The 19700-nt window shown below is 40.3% G+C and overlaps 1 protein-coding gene across 50 annotated transcripts in view; it reads left to right on the forward strand.

The window, feature by feature from the left end:
* The window catches only part of PTK2 (protein tyrosine kinase 2), a 266149-nt gene that overhangs the window by 215989 nt on the left and 30460 nt on the right, over positions 1–19700 (forward strand). For all 50 annotated transcript variants that reach the window (XM_069466821.1, XM_069466823.1, XM_069466828.1 and 47 more), the window contains 3 exons: positions 8237–8348; positions 16134–16220; positions 19422–19559. In XM_069466821.1, coding sequence (XP_069322922.1) covers positions 8237–8348; positions 16134–16220; positions 19422–19559 — 337 coding nt within the window. The remainder of the gene's footprint in view (positions 1–8236; positions 8349–16133; positions 16221–19421; positions 19560–19700) is intronic.

Below are 19700 nucleotides of genomic sequence, written 5' to 3' on the forward strand. Positions count from 1 at the left end.
TCAGATTAGATCTTTTTTATTGATTTATCATCAAACTCCCTCTTTCTTCTGTAATTTCCATCCTACTAATCATTCTACCCATGGAGATTTTATTTCAGATATTGTATTTTTCAGTTACACAATTGCTATTTGACTCCTTTTTGTGTTGTTTCTCTGCTGAAATTCCCCATCATTTCATTCGTTGTGAACAAATTTTCTTTTATGTCCTTGAATATAATAGCTTCTTTTAAATACTTGCATGCTAATTTCAACATTTGAATACTGTTTGGAGTTATCTTTTTCCTCTTGAGAATGGATCACGTTTTCATGTTTATTTGTATATCAACAAATTTTGGGCCGGGCGCGGTGGCTCACGCCTGTAATCCTAGCACTCTGGGAGGCCGAGGCGGGTGGATTGCTCAAGGTCAGGAGTTCGAGACCAGCCTGAGCGAGACCCCGTCTCTACTAAAAATAGAAAGACATTATATGGACAACTAAAAATCTATATAGAAAAAATTAGCCGGGCACAGTGGCGCATGCCTGTAGTCCCAGCTACTCGGGAGGCTGAGGCAGTAGGATCGCTTATGCCGAGGAGTCTGAGGTTGCTGTGAGCTAAGCTGACGCCACGGCACCCACTCTAGCCTGGGCAACAAAGTGAGACTCTGTCTCAACAAAAAAAAAAAACAAACAAAAAAAAAAAAACAAATTTTGGATTATATCCTGGACATTGTGACTAATAGGTTACAGAAACTCTAGATTCACTTATATTCCTCTCAAGAGCGTTCAGTTGTTTGTTTTAGCTAGCACGCAATTAATTTGGCTGATCTCAAATTGCAAACTCTCCCAGCTATGGGCTGGAGCTCAAATTTCTGTCCAATTCTTTTCGCCTTAGATGTGCTACTTGGAGACTTCATTGTATATTCGTGATTCCAGGGTCAGCCAGAGATTTGGGCAGAATTTATATTCAGGATTTGAGGCACTCCCTCTCTGGCTCTGTTCTTTCTGGGATTTCCCCCCCTCATTTTCACCAGCTGTGGTTGCTGCAAATTGTCTTCTCTGGTTCTTCAAGCCAGTAACAATGGGGCCTGCCTTCTGGCTAATGGTCACTGAAAAGTGGGGACCCACCCAGTGCCATTCTCTCCTCCTTATGACAGCTCCCTCCAGAATGTAGCTGCTTTTGGCTGCTCCCCTGTGTTGTCACACAGTTGTTTCTTATAACCAGAGTTTATACTTCCTATCTGTAAGTGGGTTAGTCAAGTAAGAGCCACTCACACATCCCAGAAATAGGAAGAGGTCACCATTTATTTTAAAGTAAGATTTTAATAGAAACCACTTTTTAAAAATAATTTTGAGATGAGTATAGCACAACCACCAAACAAAAGGCTTTATTTCCTACAGTTTGAGATACTTAATAAGTGAAGAGAGAAATGTGGTTCAGTGTATTCAGTCCACTGCGCCTGTTTAAGACAAAAAGAACAGAGACGTAAGAAGTAAAGTTGCAATTATGGTCTTCAGCCACTTCCAGATACGCCATTCCCAGCTCCATCTCAAACCAGCAGACTTTGTTTTCTGCAAAGACAGCAGGGGGTTTTTTGTTGTTGTTATTAAAAGGTCAATTCCATTCCTTTGTGGTGAGGCAATGTTGGGTAATTATAAGAGATCATGTTTCAAAACTGGTATTCCCATGAACTTGCCAAAACAAGCCAGTTCCCTCAACTTGTTTTCCTTCAGATTTTTTGCTGCTCCTTCTCTGGGTATTTTCCAGGTTAACCTAAATAACTACAAACCCAGACTGATTTTATGTCCAAAGCAAATCTTATGATGTAATCCCTTTGTTTAGTGATCAAAGTCCAATCTTTTAAAAAAAGAAAAGATTTTCTCCCCATATTAAAGCAAAAAGTATGTATTTAAAAGAAGAAATGTTTTTATTTTCAAAGAGAAGAGTTTAGTGATACAGTCACTATTATGAAAAATACTACAGAAATGAAATAAAAACTCATTTATTTCCTAACGGTATAGTAAGGCATATAAAAATACAGAATTGACATTTACTTAAAAGTTTTACTAAATTTTTTTCATATACTTTATTTTTCCATTCTAACAATAGATACGGCAGACTGTGGTTCTCATTTATGAATGAGCAAACAGGTTGAAGTAGGCAAGATCTCCTGTGGTTACATAACTCAACAGAGATGTGGCTTACATATGTTGCCCTTCTTCTGGGACAGATTGAATGACTTGAACACTCAGGATCCATTGGCCTTTTCTACTCCTGAAACTTGTGTTTGTTAGAGATCTGTTCTTGTGTCTTAGCTCAGACTGGAAACTAGGGACCTAATAGACCACTTTCTTGCTAGCCGTTAAAATACCTTAAAAGTGAAATCACAGTTTGTTGCTGCAGAAGGGAAATGTAATAAGACCTCTCCATGCTAGCTCATAGAGGTTGTGAAACCAAGTTTCACAGAGAGTATTGCAGACCAAAAGAAGAAAATCAGAACAACTCTCACAAGTTCTTATGTCCTTTTACTGTGATCTGATTACTTTGATGACTTTTTCGTTTAAAGTGAGGGAATTAAAAAATAAAGTCAAAATAACATTAAATAGGCCGGGCGTGGTGGCTCACGCCTGTAATCCTAGCACTCTGGGAGGCCGAGGCGGGTGGATCGCTCAAGGTCAGGAGTTCGAGACCAGCCTGAGCGAGACCCCGTCTCTACTAAAAAATAGAAAGACATTATATGGACAACTAAAAATCTATATAAAAAAAAAAATTAGCTGGGCATAGTGGCGCATGCCTGTAGTCCCAGCTACTTGGGAGGCTGAGGCAGTAGGATCGCTTAAGCCGAGGAGTCTGAGGTTGCTGTGAGCTAAGCTGACGCCACGGCACTCACTCTAGCCTGGGCAACAAAGTGAGACTCTGTCTCAACAAAAAAAATAAAAAAAAAAATAACATTAAATAATGTACTCCTTTCCCCTCTTTAAGATTTTCTTCCTAGATGGGACCCAGGGATAAACAAAGGTGTAATTATCAGTTGTGCTAATGTTTGTTAAATGACAAATCTCTGCTTTGATTGTTTCATCTATTTGTAAGTTTTAGACTTGGAAACCACCATCTAGGAAAAAACATAAGGGCTCATTCATTGCCAGTTCACATTAGGCAGCTAAAGGCTTTCAAATGGAATGTATTGCTACTAAAAATATTTGTAGTTTGGGAAAATATGCTTCAATTTGACCTCTGTGACACTCTGCACATTCTGGTTTGTTGCTTTGGGTTCTTCAGCAGCTGTAAAGAGAAAAACTCAGTGATGTCTCCCTTGTGCCCTCTTACTCCATCTATGGACTAGTCTTCCCATTGTAAAAACAGATTTTTTTAAAATGAGTTATTTATATTCTTGGTTACTTTGAGCAACAAATTATGGTATGAAGCATTTTGAAATGCTATTTTTGGTATGAGAATGAAGGACTGAGATTGAAGGAATTCACATCCCAGTTGTCATTATGTTCTTTGAGGAACAAGACTGGCATGTTTAATGAAAGAAATATTAAAGTGTCTGTAATATGCAAATGCTGTCTAGCTCACAAGAGAAACTGGATCCATGTCTGACAACTGTATGAACCTTACAACCTAAATCCCACAACATGGCAGAACACGATTAAGGGCTGAAATTAAGAATTCATATGGTAAATTCAGTGGGTCAGAGAACAGAGAAAGTGACTGTTGGTGGAAAAATCAGGGCATATGGAGCCTGATAGGGTCTCCTTATGACGAGGGACTTCTCATGACCTGTTTGGAGATTCTGGGGAGAATAGTAACCTTAAGATCAGTGTGTCCCATTTCACAAAACAGCACATGTGAAATAAAATTGTCTGATGGGACCTATTTAGAACAAAGTCCCGCCTAGCCTTCCCATAGCTTGCCTGTATTTTAATTATTTGAAGGAATAGAAGAAAGGGTAATTTTTTTCCTTGATTTTTATGGACTTTTTACTTGTTTAAACCCCAAAATTTTAGGAAATTCTGATTCAAGTTCTGTTGTTTAAGGATCAGGTGATTGAGATCAGGGTGCTAAAAAACTACTAATCCAGGGATGTGCTCCTCTGTCAGGCCAGGTAGGCCTTCTTTGCCCCCAGTCTGGGACTGGGCTCCTGCTCCCCGTGGCCATCTCGAAGAAAGCAACCATGGTCCTTTTCTATTTGGCCAGTTGAGAGAACAGGAAGCTTGGTAATGTTCTCTTCTTCACTAGTCAGTGGATTTACTCTACTGATGGGGCCTCACTCACCCATTCACCTGTCATTTTTTAGTGCATGTCATAAGTCTAGGTCTGTGCTAATTCTGGATGTGTGAAAATGGGGCTTCAAGTAACAACTCTTTGTCTAGTAGGAGCAAAAGTCAAGCAGATTATTTATAATGCCTTTTGACAAGAGTTATCCCAGCCCTTTGGGCGGCCAAGGTGGGAGGATTGCGTGAGTCTTGGAGTTCAAGACCAGCCTGGGCAACATTGTAAGACACTGTCTCTACCAAAAATAAAAAGCCAGTGTTGTGGCACGCGCCTGTAATCCTAGGTACTGGGGAGGCCAAGGCAGGAGGATCACTTGAGCTCAGGAGTTCGAGGTTATGTTGAGCTGTCGTGGTGCCACTGCACTCCAGCCTGGGTGACAGTGCAAGACTCTGTCTCAAAAAAAAAAAAAAAAAAAAAAAAGACAAGTTAGGCTCTAGTTGCTTTGGGAACGAAGAGGAGTGTAATGTAACTCAGGCAAAAGGGAGGAGGGAGCTTCAGGGAAGATATTCTGGAGGAACTACTATTTGACACTTGAGATATAAGTAGGAGGTGGCCAAATAAAGGACAGAAAGCACATGAGAGGCAGTGGAGAGCATCGTGGGTTTGGAGAACATACCTGGGCATGGAGGAAGAAGGGTGATAGACGAGGAGGAAGGGAACCAAAGGAATATGAGTCACTTTACTTGTAAAGACAATGGTAGTTACCTCACATGTGTGCACACGCACCAACTCTAAAAATACGCGTATTTCTACTCGGTGAGCAGCTTTTTGAAGTATGGATTTATTGGTGTTTAGTAGTCTAAAAAGTTAAGGTATACCTCCCAATGTTCCCATTGGTAAGTGTTTGGGACTTGGTGAAGCTGTATCTCCTGTTGCCTACCATCGTAACTTCTTTATATTTGTCAAGTCCAAAGGCATTGTGTATCAATGACGATGTTTTAGTAGGCATATTCTTGATCTATTGTTTTGATTGATGGATAGTCATAATTGTTGTATCACTGATACTGCAACAAGTGATTGGATGGATATATGAAAAGACATGATTGCACTTTGGTACTTCAAACTCTAATTGGATTTTTTTTTTTTTTTTTTTGAGGCAGAGTCCCCGCTCTGTCACCCTGGCTAGAGTGCTGTGGTGTCAGCCTAGCTCACAGCAACCTCAAACTCCTGGGCTCAAGCAATCCTTCTGCCTCAGCCTCCCAAGTAGCTGGGACTACAGGCATGTGCCACTATGCCTGGCTAATTTTTTCTATATATTTTTAGTTGTCTAGCTAGTTTCTTTCTTTCTTTCTTTTTTTTTTTTTTTTAGTAGAGATGGGATCTCGCTCTTGCTCAGGCTGGTCTTGAACTCCTGAGCTCAAACAATCCTCCCACCTCGGCCTCCCAGAGTGCTAGGATTACAGGCGCGAGCCACCGCGCCCGGCCTCTAATTGGATTTTAACTCATTTGAAATACTTGCAGCCCCTTGTGAGAATGGTAGCCATTAGCTACATGGGATATTATTTGATGGGGAATTTGTAGTAGTTCTTTCCATTTTTCAAAACTTCTTAGATTTCAGAGCTCTTCACATAGATTGCCTGATTTTCCTTTTGATTGTCACAATAACCCTTCAACCCTAACTACCGTTAGGGAGGCACCCCATTTTGTGGGTGAAGCTTAGAGGAATAGAGTTGCCCATGGTCATATAACCTGTCTCTGGCAGAACTTAAACCCGAACTCAGTGTGACTCAAACCCCAAGCTTCTTACACTGTGCCTTGCTGTTTTCCCATTCAGTTTGTTCATCATTGATGAACCCTGAATTCTCTTAGGTAACTTACATGTCTAATGGGTCATGGTAATATGTGTATTTTATCTACATACTGCAGTGTTTGTTCATTTAGCAAATATTTAAGTGTAAACTGTGCCAGGTACTGTTTCATTTGAAGTATAACAAAAGTTTTTATAAAGTCATAAATTTAAATACATAAAATTGAAACATAAAGGTATTTGTTTCCATGTGAGAAATGAACAGAAGGCATTGCTATGCTTCCGCCCTGTAACACTTGTGCACTCAGACTGGGTTTGTAGCTGACGCCTGCTGGGTCTCTTCCCTAACCTCCCCCAGTGCCTGGGACAGTGCCCATGGCTGGTCCTGCAGCCAGAATGCCCCAGACTGAGCTCTTCTGTCCTGCTTAGTCATAACACTTATGTCCTGGATCAGGGTTTGAGGCTTTCCTTTCTCATGGACAAAGCACCTCAAAGACCTTATCGCCTGTTTCTTGCACAAAGCAGAAAGTTAGCAGCTAAATGAGCAGCCCCTGAGCAAATGCCCTGTCAGGAATACCTGCTGATGATAACTAAGGCTTATAGCAGATGCTTTCACAGCTTTGATCTCCTTTAATCGCTCAGCAGTCTGAGGAGAGTGCTCATCTGATTAGAGGAGTAGGGCAGAGAGTCACTGGCCTGCTGGAATTTCCCCAGCAGCAGCAGGGCCCTGTCAGAGAGTACCCCCAGGCTCCTTCCTTAGACATGGCCCTGGACTTCACCTTCACGGCTCACCTGGCTCACGTAGGCCTGGCACACAGGGCCAGATTCCCAACAGTGCTAGCACCAAGCAAGCATCTTGCCAGTCTTTGGAGGCTGCTGCAGAAGTCATAAATACTGCTAAAAGTTTTGTAGTGTGTGTTTGCTCAGCCACAATCATCTGACTGGAGCAAGAGGGAAACCAAAATCATATTTTGGGGAGAGGGTGGGATATTTGACTAAAAGCTTTTATGTAAATTGCTAATGTGATCATTTCTTTGAGGAGGGCATTCCCTTTCCTTTGGGGGAGGAAAAAAAAGTCCTAACATCTGTAGTGATGGTTTTCTGACTCGGTGCAGTTATGAAATGAATTTTGTCTTTTTCCTGATTCAGAAGGTGACTCTGTGAGTTGGGTTGTGTGAGAAACAGCACACTCTAGCCTCCAGCCAAGGAGGAATGTCTTTTTAAACAGTTGAGCAAATTCCCAGATTAGAAAAGAGTCTGGTGTAGCTGATGTCACTCTTTCCTGAGTAATTCTGGGTGGTTATTTACTGCATTCGATCTACCAGGAGGCCAGAAACTTTGAATGAGCTTCATTATTAGAACTGTAGAGTTGCAGGCATATAGGAAAGAGCTGTTTGCCACAGTTAGTATGAAGGTTTCAAAGACCTGCCGCCCACTGAGCCCTAGGGAATCCATGTAGAACGGGAAGCTAGCGCAGTTTCGCTTTAGCTGCATCCTGAGGGATTTATGTGATGGCAAACAGCCGAGGTGAAGAAGCCGCCTAGCAGTTACTGCGGAGGCTGCAGCATTATGTGGGACTTCAGATAGCTTCTGAGTGGTCAAGCAGTGGTAAGTAGCAGCGTTACTAACTGTGGGGTTTCCAGTTTAAAGCAAATGGTATTTTCAGAAGCACGTATAAAGACTGTTGCATTTTTCCTTTTTTTTTCTGATCAGAGAAAGCACTGGTTAAACTGAAAGTTAGGAAATTGTATTGAGCAATCTAGGGAAAGTATTGGCCAGATTGCTAATTGGTCACATAATGGGCTGGTGTGATCACATTATGTGGGAGCCTGTGTTCATGCAAAGATTCCATCCTCAGACATGTATATGGTTGGTAAAGTACTGCTTGGGATTTTTAAGGGTAATTCTGTTCTGCTCAAAATAAACTTTGGCATACAAAGGTTTCATCTTGGCTCATCCTTCATTTTCTCCAACTTCTCTTTTTCTCACCAGCTGTCTTTTTCTCACCTATGGCTATGCTTTAAATGGACTTGCCCATTCAGATCAAGGCTGTTCCAAAAGTCATTTTGTGAAGACTTAGAAATCTGATCCTTCTTTCCCCCTGTGCATAGGATCCTTTCTTTATTGTTATCGTCTACTGTTAGCCAGCTGGTGTTCCTCAGATAAGTCAGGGTGGGGTCTGGTGGCTAACTCTGGTTGTCAGCTCCCCTTAAAACCATGTGTTGTCTTTCTAGCACGATCCTGGAGGAAGAGAAGGCTCAGCAAGAAGAGCGGATGAGGATGGAGTCCCGAAGACAGGCCACAGTGTCCTGGGACTCTGGAGGGTCTGATGAAGCACCGCCTAAGGTAGCCGTGTGCCCGCCCCAACTTTGGGGTTATGCTACTAACTCAAGATTTATGATGTAGGCAGCTATTTTCTATGAGAAGAAACTCCGACATCAGGTTACTCAAGAGTAACAGTTACAACCCCAGCAAATGGTTTCTTGTTTACTCCTCCTCTGTATATGAATCTCATGTACACTTACGTTCCGAATTTGCATGTCAAGTAGAGGCTGTTTTAAGTCATGAGCAGTTGGATCAGATGTCATCTTAAAATGCTCTTTCTTTTCTTCCTCACTTCCCCTCCTCCACATTGTGAGACTAAATGGGCTGTCTACTTGGGGAAGGTTGGGTTTTTTTGTTGATTCTTAGAAATCTCCCTAATCAAATCTGGATTAAAACATTAAACTGTGCCACAGACACTTTACATTTTGCTTTATTTAAAAATGAGCCTATTTCTACTTGTCTATATTCCCTTTGGTTTGTTTCATTTTGTTTTGTTGAGAACTTTGTGTACATTTTTTTGCCTTTTCTTGTTCTGGCTGGTGGCTGGGTTGTTTGTATGAGGAAAAAAAAAAAAACACATTACGTATCCTTTCATTGCCTTAGTAAGATCTGCCAGCAGCATCCTCAGGCCTTGCCTGCCTACTCATGTTCAGCTCCTTTACTGGTGCCTTCTCACGTGTGCATGAGTAATGAATTTTAATGTAACAGTTACTGAAATGGTCTCAAAGTCCACATTGCAACTCACCTTTAAGAAACTACCTCATGTTGAGTTTTAGGGTAGTATCCAAAAACAATATCCTCAACTGTGCCCAAAAAATTATTAAAATACCCTTCCCTTTTCCAATTGCATGGCTTTGTGAGGCTAGATTTTCTTTCACTACTGCAGCAAAACGGCAAATCACAACAAACTGCCGAAGCAGATAGGAGAACCTGCTGCCTCCTGTTAAGCCTGACGTCAAAAGAGATTTACATAAATGTAAAAGGTGCCCTTCTTTTGGTTTTTGTTTATTTGTTTTGGAAAAAATAGGTATTTTTCTTAAATGTGCTGGGTTTGTTACTATTTCTAAGTGAATTTATACATATACATATCTAAGTGTCTGTTTTAATTTCTAATAATATAAATATTGGTAGATATATTCCAAATAAACAAAAGCTCTTGGAGTCCTCAGTAATTTTTAAAAGTGTAAAACTGTCCTGAAAATGAAGTGTTTGAGAATAGCTGCCTCAGAACAGCTTTGAAACAGTGTTCTTCGAGGCTGGGTGTGGTGGTTCATGCCTGTAATCCTAGTACTTTGGGAGGCCGAGGCAGGAAGATCACTCAAGGCCAGGAGTTCAAGACCAGCCTGAGCAACATAGAGAAACCCCCATCTCTACAAAAAATAGTAAAAATTAACCAAGAATGGTGGTGTGTGTCTGTAGTCTCAGCTACTCCAGAGGCTGAGGCAGGAGGATCACTTGATCCCAGGAATTTGAGGTTACACCACTGCCCTCATGCCTGGGCAATAAAGACCCTTTTCAAAATAAATAAATAAATAATAAAACCAAAACCAATGTTCTTCAATCCTAATCAAACGTAGCCCTCCATTTATATAAAAATTTTAATGTCTCATTTACTAATCCTGAATAAAATACATAGGTGATAGAATGACTTACTACTTTCAAAATATCCCAATGTAAGGATACTTGTGTTAGGAGACCTACATACAGAAGTAAAAGGAAAGTAATTTTTGGTAATATTATGCATGTATGCATAAAACACTAAGGTCTGAGTGCACTGGGAGACGTGGTAATATGGCCCAGTGCTTGCACCTGTTTGTGGACTCACCATGAATACCACAGCTACAAATGTAGGCCCCACAGCCGCAGCTGATAATGTATTTCATTGGTCTTGGTGATGTGATTTGCTAAAATGATGAGAAAATCTTGGTAAAGTTTAAATGAAATAAAATTGTCTATCAGTGTACACAGTAGATGCTATTCTGGAAAGTTCAGCATCTGATAAAGTCTGCAAAATATCATTTGTGTTAATCTGTGAAATACTTTATTCTGTATTCGGGTAACAGAATTGTTGTTGCTGTTGTTTTACCTATATAAAGTAGAGAAAGACATCAGAAAGCTCTGTGTGACGTGGAACAAGTCCTTTTGTTGAGGCCTGTCCTCTCCTTGCCAAAAATCTCCCCTGCCTGGCCTCTACCCTAATGCCAATTGTTGCAAAGCATAAGAAGCACCCTCATAAATACACTCATCCCTCAACATCTGTGAGGGAATGATACCAAAATCCCCAGATGGTTATCATTGGATACATATGGTGCAAATACCTTCTTCCACTCTGGGATGTTTTTCACTTTTTTTTTTCCTTAGAGACAGGCTCTCACTCTGTCGCCCAGGCTAGAGTGCAGTGGCACTAGTGTAGCTCACTGCAGCCTGGAACTCCTGGACTCAGGTGATCCTCTTCCCTTAGCCTCCTGAGTAGCTGGGACTACAGGTGCCCACCACCATGCCCAGCTAATTTTTCTTATTTTTTATGAAGACAGAGTCTAGCTGTGTTGCCCAGGCTAGTCTTGAACTCCTGGCCTCAAGTAATTCTCCCACCTCTGCCTCCCAAAGTGCTGGGATCACAGATGTAAGCCACACGCCCGGCCATTCAGATCCTTTCTATAAAATGGCATATTTACATGCATCCTATGTACATCCTCCCATATACTTTAAAATATCTCTAGATTACTTGTAATACCTAATACAATGTAAATGCTACATAAATAGTTGTTATACTGTATCTTTTTATTTGTAGTGTTAATTGTTTTTTTCTGTATGGTTTCAATCCACTGTTATCTAATCCCCAAATGTGGAACTCTTGGATAAGGAGGGCTGACTGTATATCAGCTTCTTCCTTTTTATCCTTCTTTACTCTGAAGGATTTCAGTAAAGATTCCCTCTGTTCCACATTTTGCTTTATTAAAATACAGGTTTATGTCTAGGAGGAGCTGTATTGACCCTGCTAATTCATAGTACTTAGTAGCAAGTGACACTTTTGGATACTTATATGAAAGCGATTCTTAAAGACCTTGATGTTTACTAGTTTATTTAATCTTTATGACAGCTCTAGGAAATAGCTACTGTTATTGTCCCCTTTTTGTCGCTGACAGTAGGGAGCACAGAGAGGTGAAGCACCTTAACCATTAACACTGGCAATCTGGCTTAGAGCCTGCTCGCCCTGAGGACCAACATTTGTAGAGAACAAAAGCAGAGCTCTTTTACCAATGCCTTTGTGTTCACCATGTCTGGTGGTTAGCAAAATTTGGTTTTGTGGTGTCGTTTGTGCAATTGTTTTGTCTATCATAAAACATTTTCTTCTTTTTACCTGTTATTTTTATTTTGAAATGAAAGCTTGTTTTGTCATTTGCTACCTTTTAAGTATTTGAGTAACTATAGGATATTTTATACAGCTTTTGTCATTTTCTGATCTTTTGCTTTTATATGTTCCTTTTTATTTGGTGAGTCCAAAGTGCACTTGTCATAGAATAGCATCATGGCAAAGCAGATTTTGAAGTCAGGCAGTTCTGCCATTACCAGGTGTATTTAAATTGCCTAATTTCTCTGAGCCTCTGTAAAATGGGGGCAGTAATATTGCTTCATAGCATTGTTATCAAAATTATCAAATTGTATCTTAAGTATGTAGTTCGCTGTACACAGGATGAATAAATGGCAACCGTTTTTATTTTTGCCCGTGTTACTTACTTGCCCTTCCAAATGTGAGCCCAGGATGTAACTGCACAGCTGTCATCTATGTTCGGTGCTCTAATTTTTGGCTCTGGATCTTTTCACTCTTGGGCTCCAAGAGCACTTGCTCCAGGAAACCATTCCCATACAACCGTTATTAAGCCTTACATATTAACACTTACCTTTAAAACAGCTGTTGCCACTTAAATGTCAGAGTACCAAGGTGGTCAGTCTCTTTTTAACCTGTTAACTCAGCACAACCACTTTTTCAAATTAAACCTTTAAAAAATATAGGTCTGAAGGGTAGTCTCTTGGGCTTCATCAAACACACTTTGGAAATTGCTGCCCTAGTGCACAGTAAAGAAAAGCCTAGAGCAACACCCCCTTCCTGTTTTGTGGGTCTTTGAGGAATTCATCCTCATATTTAGTTTAGAGTACTGGGACACTGTGGAAATGTGACAGAGCTAAGGGATAAGGAAGGATTTCCCGCCCTCAGGAATTTAATGGCTCGTAATAGCAGGGCTAGAGCAAGTACAGGGGCACCTGCAACCTACGCCAGAACTTGAAAAAAGACCCCTGGAGGAGAGCAGAGGACTTGTGTTTATGTTACGCTGGTGAAATCAGGAGCCACTCTATGAAAGAAGTAACATTTGGAAGACTGAAGGGGTATGAAGTGTTCTGCAGATTGAGGGAGGATACATTCCATGCAGAGAGGACAGTATAAGCAAAGCTGTAGGGAAATGAGACTAATTTTAGAGACCTAACATACTCTGGACCTAACTAGAGCAGAGCATGTGTTTGTCCAGGACCATGGGAAAAAGACACAGGCACTGAGGAGTTTGCTTTACTTTCCCCCTCTGCCTGCTGGGACTTAAATCCATTTCCTTTTACTCTGGTCTTCATTTGGCTGGAGAAAAATTAGTTTCTACCTTGTTAAAACCCTCAAGTTTTAGAAGCTGTTTGTTAACTTTTCTTTTAGCCTTCTAGTTCAAACTAAGTCATTCTTTTGCTATGAACTTTGAATTCATTTATCCCACAAACAAAATGAGAATTTTAGAGCTGTAAGTAACCATAGAGCTCTTCCACCTCAACCCGCATTTTGTGGATGAGGAAATAGAAGCCAGTCGGTATAATCACAGGACCATGAGTGCACAACCAGAAGTAGCAGAGCAGAACAAGAGCCCGCTTCCAGATGCCAGCTCGCTGCACAAGTGGGCACTCACATCCCTCAGGCCCAGCATGTTTAGCATCCCTTTTTGTTATTGATGATAGTTTAATAGCTTTATTGAAGCACAACTCACATACCATACAATTTACACATTTAAAGTGTGCAGTTCAACGTTTTCGGTATATTCACAGGGTTGTCTAACCATCACAACAATCAATTTTAGAACATTTTTATTACCCCAAAATGAAACCCCACACCCATTAGCAGTCCTCCCCTGTTCTCTGTTCCTTCTGATCCCTGGCAACCTCTCATCTATTTTCTGTCTCTTTTGATTTTTCCCTATTCTAGACATTTTGTAAATGGCTCATACAGTATATGGTTCTTTGTGACTGGCTTTTTTCACTCATAATATTTTCAGAGTTCCTCCATGTGGTAGCATGTGTCAGTACTTCGTTCCTTTTAATTACCAAATAATATTTCGTTTATGAGTTTACTGAATTTTGTTTATCCATTCATCAGTTGATGGACACAGATTGTTTCCACTTTTTAGCTCTTGTGAATAATGCTATGAAGGATATTCATGTACATGGTTTTGGGTTTTGTTTTTTTAGAGACAGGGGTCTCACTGTGTTGCCCAGGCTAGCCTTGCACTCCTGGGTTCAAGTGTGCTCCCACCTTAGCCTCCCGCATGTTCATGTACATCTTTTTGTGTGGATGTATATTTTCATTTCTCTGGGGTATATGCTTGAAAATGGAATTGTGGGATCATATGGTAAATTCTGTGTTTAATTTTCTAAGGAATATCTGTACCATCTTCCACTGTGGCTACACCATTTTACATTTGCCACCACAATGCACAGGGTTTCCAGTTGCTCCACATCCTTGTTGGCACTTTTTATTATATTTTCTCTTTTTGTTTATGGCCATCCTACTGGTTGTTAAACAGTAGCTTCCTGTGGTTTTGATTTACATTTCCCTGGTGTTGAGTGGTATTGAGCATCTTTTCAAAATGTGCTTTCTGGTCATTTGTTTTTCGTTGGATCTACTCACGTCCTTTGTCCACTTTTTAACACATTGACTATCACACTAGAAAAAAATTTTTTTTTCCTTGGGGCCACGGTGTTTTATTACAAAAGTGGAATAAAAACTTGGAAAATGAAACGATCCTTTCTAATTTAATGGAAAATTTGTTGTTTTTATTGTTTTCTGTGTTTCTTTCAATAAAGAAGTAATATAAAAACTTGAAAATCAGTAATGTGGAAAACTTGAAAAAAGTAATGTGGGCCGAATGCAGTGGCTCATGCCTGTAATCCTAGCACTCTGGGAGGCCGAGGAGGGAGGATTGCCTGAGCTCAGGAGTTCGAGACCAGCCTGAGCAATAGTGAGACCCCGTCTCTACTAAAAACAGAAAGAAATTAGACAAACAACTAAAAATAGAAAAAATTAGCCAGGCATGGTGGCACATGCCTGTAGTCCCAGCTACCCAGGAGGCTGATATAGGAGGATTGCTTGAGCCCAGGAGTTTGAGGTTGCTGTGAGCTAGGCTGACGCCACAGTACTATAGCCCAGGCAACAGAGTGAAACTCCATCTCAAAAAAAAAAAAAAAAAGTAATGTGAAAACTTGAATAATAGTTCATAAGAGTAAAGTGTTTTTCTTGACTTGTCAGGCTTAAGTGTAATTTAAAGGTAAACATAAATAGAAGAATGAAGTTTATTGACTTCTGTTCATTTAATCCATGTTTTTAGAATTAAATTGTCAATATTAATTGTAACAATAAGAACATCAACAAGTAAGATTTTTATGAACCAACTACAGGGTTTTGCCCAGGGGGCCGCCCATCATGTACTATGTGTGCTACAGCATGGCAGCATGAGTTGCCTGCACATCATGCGGCTCCCAAGGTAAAGAGACCCGTGAGTTATAGATGTTTCACAAGGCCCCCAGCTCAAAACCAGCGTGAGTTAAATGCAACTCACCTGGTAGTTAATGTGCTAATTGGATTATTTGTCATTGTTCATTTATAAGAATCCTTTATATATTCTGGATATGAATCTCTTATCAGATAAGTATTTGCCACTGTTTTCTTCCATTCTTTACGTTGTCCTTTTTATTTTTATTTATTTATTTATTTATTTTTTTGAGACAGAGTCTCACTCTGTTGCCCAGGCTAGAGTGCCGTGGCATCAGCCTAGCTCACAGCAACCTCAAACTCCTGGGCTTAAGCAATCTTCCTGCCTCAGCCTCCCAGGTAGCTGGGACTACAGGCATGCGCCACCATGCCCGGCTAATTTTTTCTATATATATTTTAGTTGGCCGGATAATTTCTTTCTATTTTTAGTAGAGACGGGGTCTCACTCTTGCTCAGGCTGGTCTTGAACTCCTGACCTTGAGCGATCCACCCCCCTCGGCCTCCCACAGTGCTAGGATTACAGGCGTGAGCCACCTCGCCCGGCCTCCTTTTTACTTACTTGATGGTATCATCTGCAACATGAAAGTTTCTAATTTTGGTGAAGTCCAGTATGTCTATTTTTCTCTTCTATCAGTTGTGTTTTTGGTATCAGAGCTAAGAAAACATTGCCTAACCCAAAGTCACAAAGATTTACTTCTGTGTTTCCTTTTAAGAATCTTAGGGTTTTTAGCTTTTTACATTTAGGTCTGTGATCCATTTTGAGTTAATTTTTGTGTATGTTTTAAGGAAGAGGTCAAACTTCATTTTTTCACATGTGGATATCCAGTTGTCAAAGCATCGTTTATTGAAGAGTATTCCTTCCCCATTGAAATGTCTTAGCACTCTTTTATCATTCTTTTCAGTTAAGCTCTATTAGAGAAATAATCTTTTTTGATTATTTTCATAAAACATAGATTTACCACAATTAAAAGATTCATTCATATAATGCTCTGTTGATTTGTTCACAGCCCAGCAGACCTGGTTATCCTAGCCCAAGGTCCAGCGAAGGATTTTATCCCAGCCCACAGCACATGGTACAGACCAATCATTACCAGGTATACTAGTCAATAGTGCAGTTTTGTATTGCAGATACAAAATTTGTTATTTGATTCTTCAGCCTTTTTGGGGTAGGGAAGTACATTATATATATTTCTTTTTTTATTATTATTTGTGTACTTATGAGTATGATTTGGCTAGCAGAAAGCAAAGAAAGTGGTTGCCCTAATTGTTGTCTGAGTGAGTGTTGTCTTGACACCCCATGCAGGAGGCATTCATTATATATTTAGTCTTAAAGTAGGTGGGACAAGTGCCTCCAACAGTTCTTAGACCCTTTCTCATCTTTTTGTTCTTATAATAAAGGAAGGGCAAGGTGAATCCAGTGGACATACACTATGCAGAGGTAATACTGAACTGGGAAGTTTTGCTGGAAGGCAAGAGTAGAATTCAAAATTGCTTAACTGAAACCAAATGAGATGCCAATATGGACAAGTGTGGAAAGAGTGTTAGACTGATAGACAAATACCTGTAAAAACTAGAAAAGATTATCCTTGAAAGAAAAGAATCTAAAGCAAAGGAAATAATTTTGTTTGTTTTTATTTTTGAGAAAATTGTTTTAGCTTTTATTGAGGTCTGATTTACTTAGAGTGAAACACACAGGTCTTAGCTTTGAACAAAGCACACACGAGTGTATTCCATCCCCATATCAGGATGGAGAACATTTCTGTAACCCCAGGAAGTTCCCTTATGCCCCTTTCCATCAGTTGCTTACTGCCCCAGAAGCAGCCACTCTTCTGATTTCTAGTACCAGAGATTCTTTATGCCTGTTGTAGAATTTTATGTAAATGGAATCATATATGGTTTTTTGGTTTCAGCTTTTTTTACTCATTGTAATATCTGTGAGAGTCAAAATCCTGTCGAGAGGGTCAGTACTTTTTCTTTCCTTCCTTCTTCATAGAGTTATTGAGAACAGGGTTTACCAGGGTTTAAATTAAGCCACTTTTGGGTCAATGTGGGCAAAAATTCTTAACTGTTGGTACTAGGGTAACAAAGACTTATGTAGGCCCTGTTTCTTATTAGGAAAGAAAAGACCGTATGGCTGTGGTAGCTTAGAGCAGTGAAACTGGGTAAATTTCAGGCTCTTCATCTGCTGCCTTCAGATTCTAATATACTTATTCTGAAGGTGGAGCCCAAGAATATCACATTGTTAACAAGCAGTCCCAGGTGGTTCTGGGGTAGATGACTCAGACCCATGTTTTGGGCAATACTGTTTGAGATACCTACTTGTCTAGAGGAAGAGGAGTGAATCGTTGGAGGTCTCAAGGGCTTCTGTTCATTTAGCAAGATGACACTGGATGTCCCTCTACTCTGTGCCCAGCACTATTGTAGGCATTGGGAACTTGGAGTGAATAAGATACTCCCCTTGCTCATGGGAGGAGCTCACAGGGCCCTTCCATCTTGGTCAGTCTAGATTACCAGCTACATGCTGACCCAGGATAGTGGTCAGAGCAGCCAGAGGGTGTAGTGGCCTAAGGAAAGAAACCCCACATCTGTGATTGCTAAGATATTCTGAGTTCTAGCAAACAGCAGAAGGGCCCTGAGCAGGATTGATTACTGGCATTGTCTAGAGAAAACATGGTAGCATCTGCTTAGTGAGACAGCCTGTTAGCAGAGCAACTCCTCTTTGTGTCCTGGCAGACCTGCGGGGTATCCTAGTGGCACGACTTGGGGCTCTAATATTGGTGTTGGTGGCTGTCTGTCACCAATGCAGTAGAAGCTCCTGAGAGTAGGGATTTCTCTCTACTTTATGTGTGTAGAAATGAGTAAATAGAGAATATGGTAAAACACTCATTTTTTTTTTTCATTGAACAACTATATAATTAACTCCCAAGCCCAAATTTTCCTATTTTGTAAGTAAGACTAGCTATAAGACATTTCCTGGTGTTATTTCATGTTTCTTTGTAGCCTAAAGTGTCCACTGTTCCTTTCACATGGTTGGTATTGTTTAGAAACCTGCCTCAGATCATTTGAAACCTCTTTGTTGTGAAAATTCCGAAAAGCTTTCTGGCAGTAATACATCCCTTTTCCCCCCAAAATAGTGATACAGCATTTTGTATTTAGTAGGTTTTTTTGTTACTGAGATATTTCCATTCAAATAAACTATTAGAACTAGTTGTATACCATACTTGAAAATTTGTTGATTTCATGTTGTCCATATCATACTTTGGTATAAATTAATGTCTAGAAACATAATAAATACACGAAACCCTTGTTGAAGGGTGTGTTGATATTTGGAAACATGGATTTGGCTGTGCTTTATCTCATTAACCGACATCCCCAGCCATACAATTATTAGACTAATGAGCTGTGGAAACAAATACTGATTTTGCTCTTTCTTTCTCTTGACTGAGAGAAGGAACCACATAAAGAAACCCTCTTATTTTCCTTCTGCCTTGAAATTTTTCTTCATGTCCAACCAAATGTCTGCTCTTTGCCTTAGTCATCATTGTTAGAACTTGAAGGTATAACTTCTTCCGCTATCAGCCCCTTGTTCATTAGAGGACAGATATTTGGGGTTCTCTGTGGGTTTTGGTTGTTTTTGTTTGTTTTGTTTTTGTTATTCTTGTTGAGGGGTGGTGGGTTGGGCAGGAAAGGGGAGTTCTAAAGCAGACCATGGCTCAGCCATTTTTGTGGCTTCCTGTTGCTTCTGCATCCAGGAATGGTCTGCTCTCAGCATCTTGATAAGTAAAAATTGCAAAATAAATAATTTCTTATTTTTTAGTATACATTTGAATTAGTTGTCTAATGCAGCCATAACAAATTACCTTTCTTGAGGCTTTAGTTGAAAATCCATTTCCTTGCCTTACCAGCTTCTGGGCCACCTGCACCCCTTGGCTCGTGGTCCCCTTACTGCATGTTCAAAGCCAGCAGTGCTAGGTCTCTATGGCCATTCTTCAGTGGTCACATTTCCCTCTCTGTCCTCTTCTGCTTCCCTCTTGAGCTTTTGAAGAACCTGTGATTACATTGAACCCACTCAGATAATCCAGGGTAGTCAAGGTCCTTGATTTATAGTCACATATGCAAAGTCTCTTTTATCATGTAAAGGAACATAGCCACATGTTCATGGAGTTAGAATGTGGGCATCTTAGGGGACCCATTATTCTGCCAAGCATAATTTTCCCTGAAATTTGAGTTCCTTCTTTACATTTGTAAAGCAGAACTGTGGCAAAACATTCACTTGCCTCCTAACTCATTCACAGGTCTCTGGCTACCCTGGTTCACATGGAATCACAGCCATGGCTGGCAGCATCTACCCAGGTCAGGCATCTCTTTTGGACCAAACAGAGTCATGGAATCATAGACCTCAGGAGATATCAATGTGGCAACCCAACATTGAGGTAAATTGCATGTTCTTGTGCTTCAGTTTGTTAACTTATGAAGCATGGCTTAAGGTACCTTTTATTTCTTAATCTCAAGATTTCTTGATTTTGATGACTCAATTCTAAAATCAAGATACCCCATCTACTCAAATGCTTTCT

This window comes from Eulemur rufifrons, chromosome 3 (genome assembly GCF_041146395.1).
Source record: "Eulemur rufifrons isolate Redbay chromosome 3, OSU_ERuf_1, whole genome shotgun sequence".
Classification (NCBI taxonomy): Eukaryota; Metazoa; Chordata; class Mammalia; order Primates; family Lemuridae; genus Eulemur; species Eulemur rufifrons.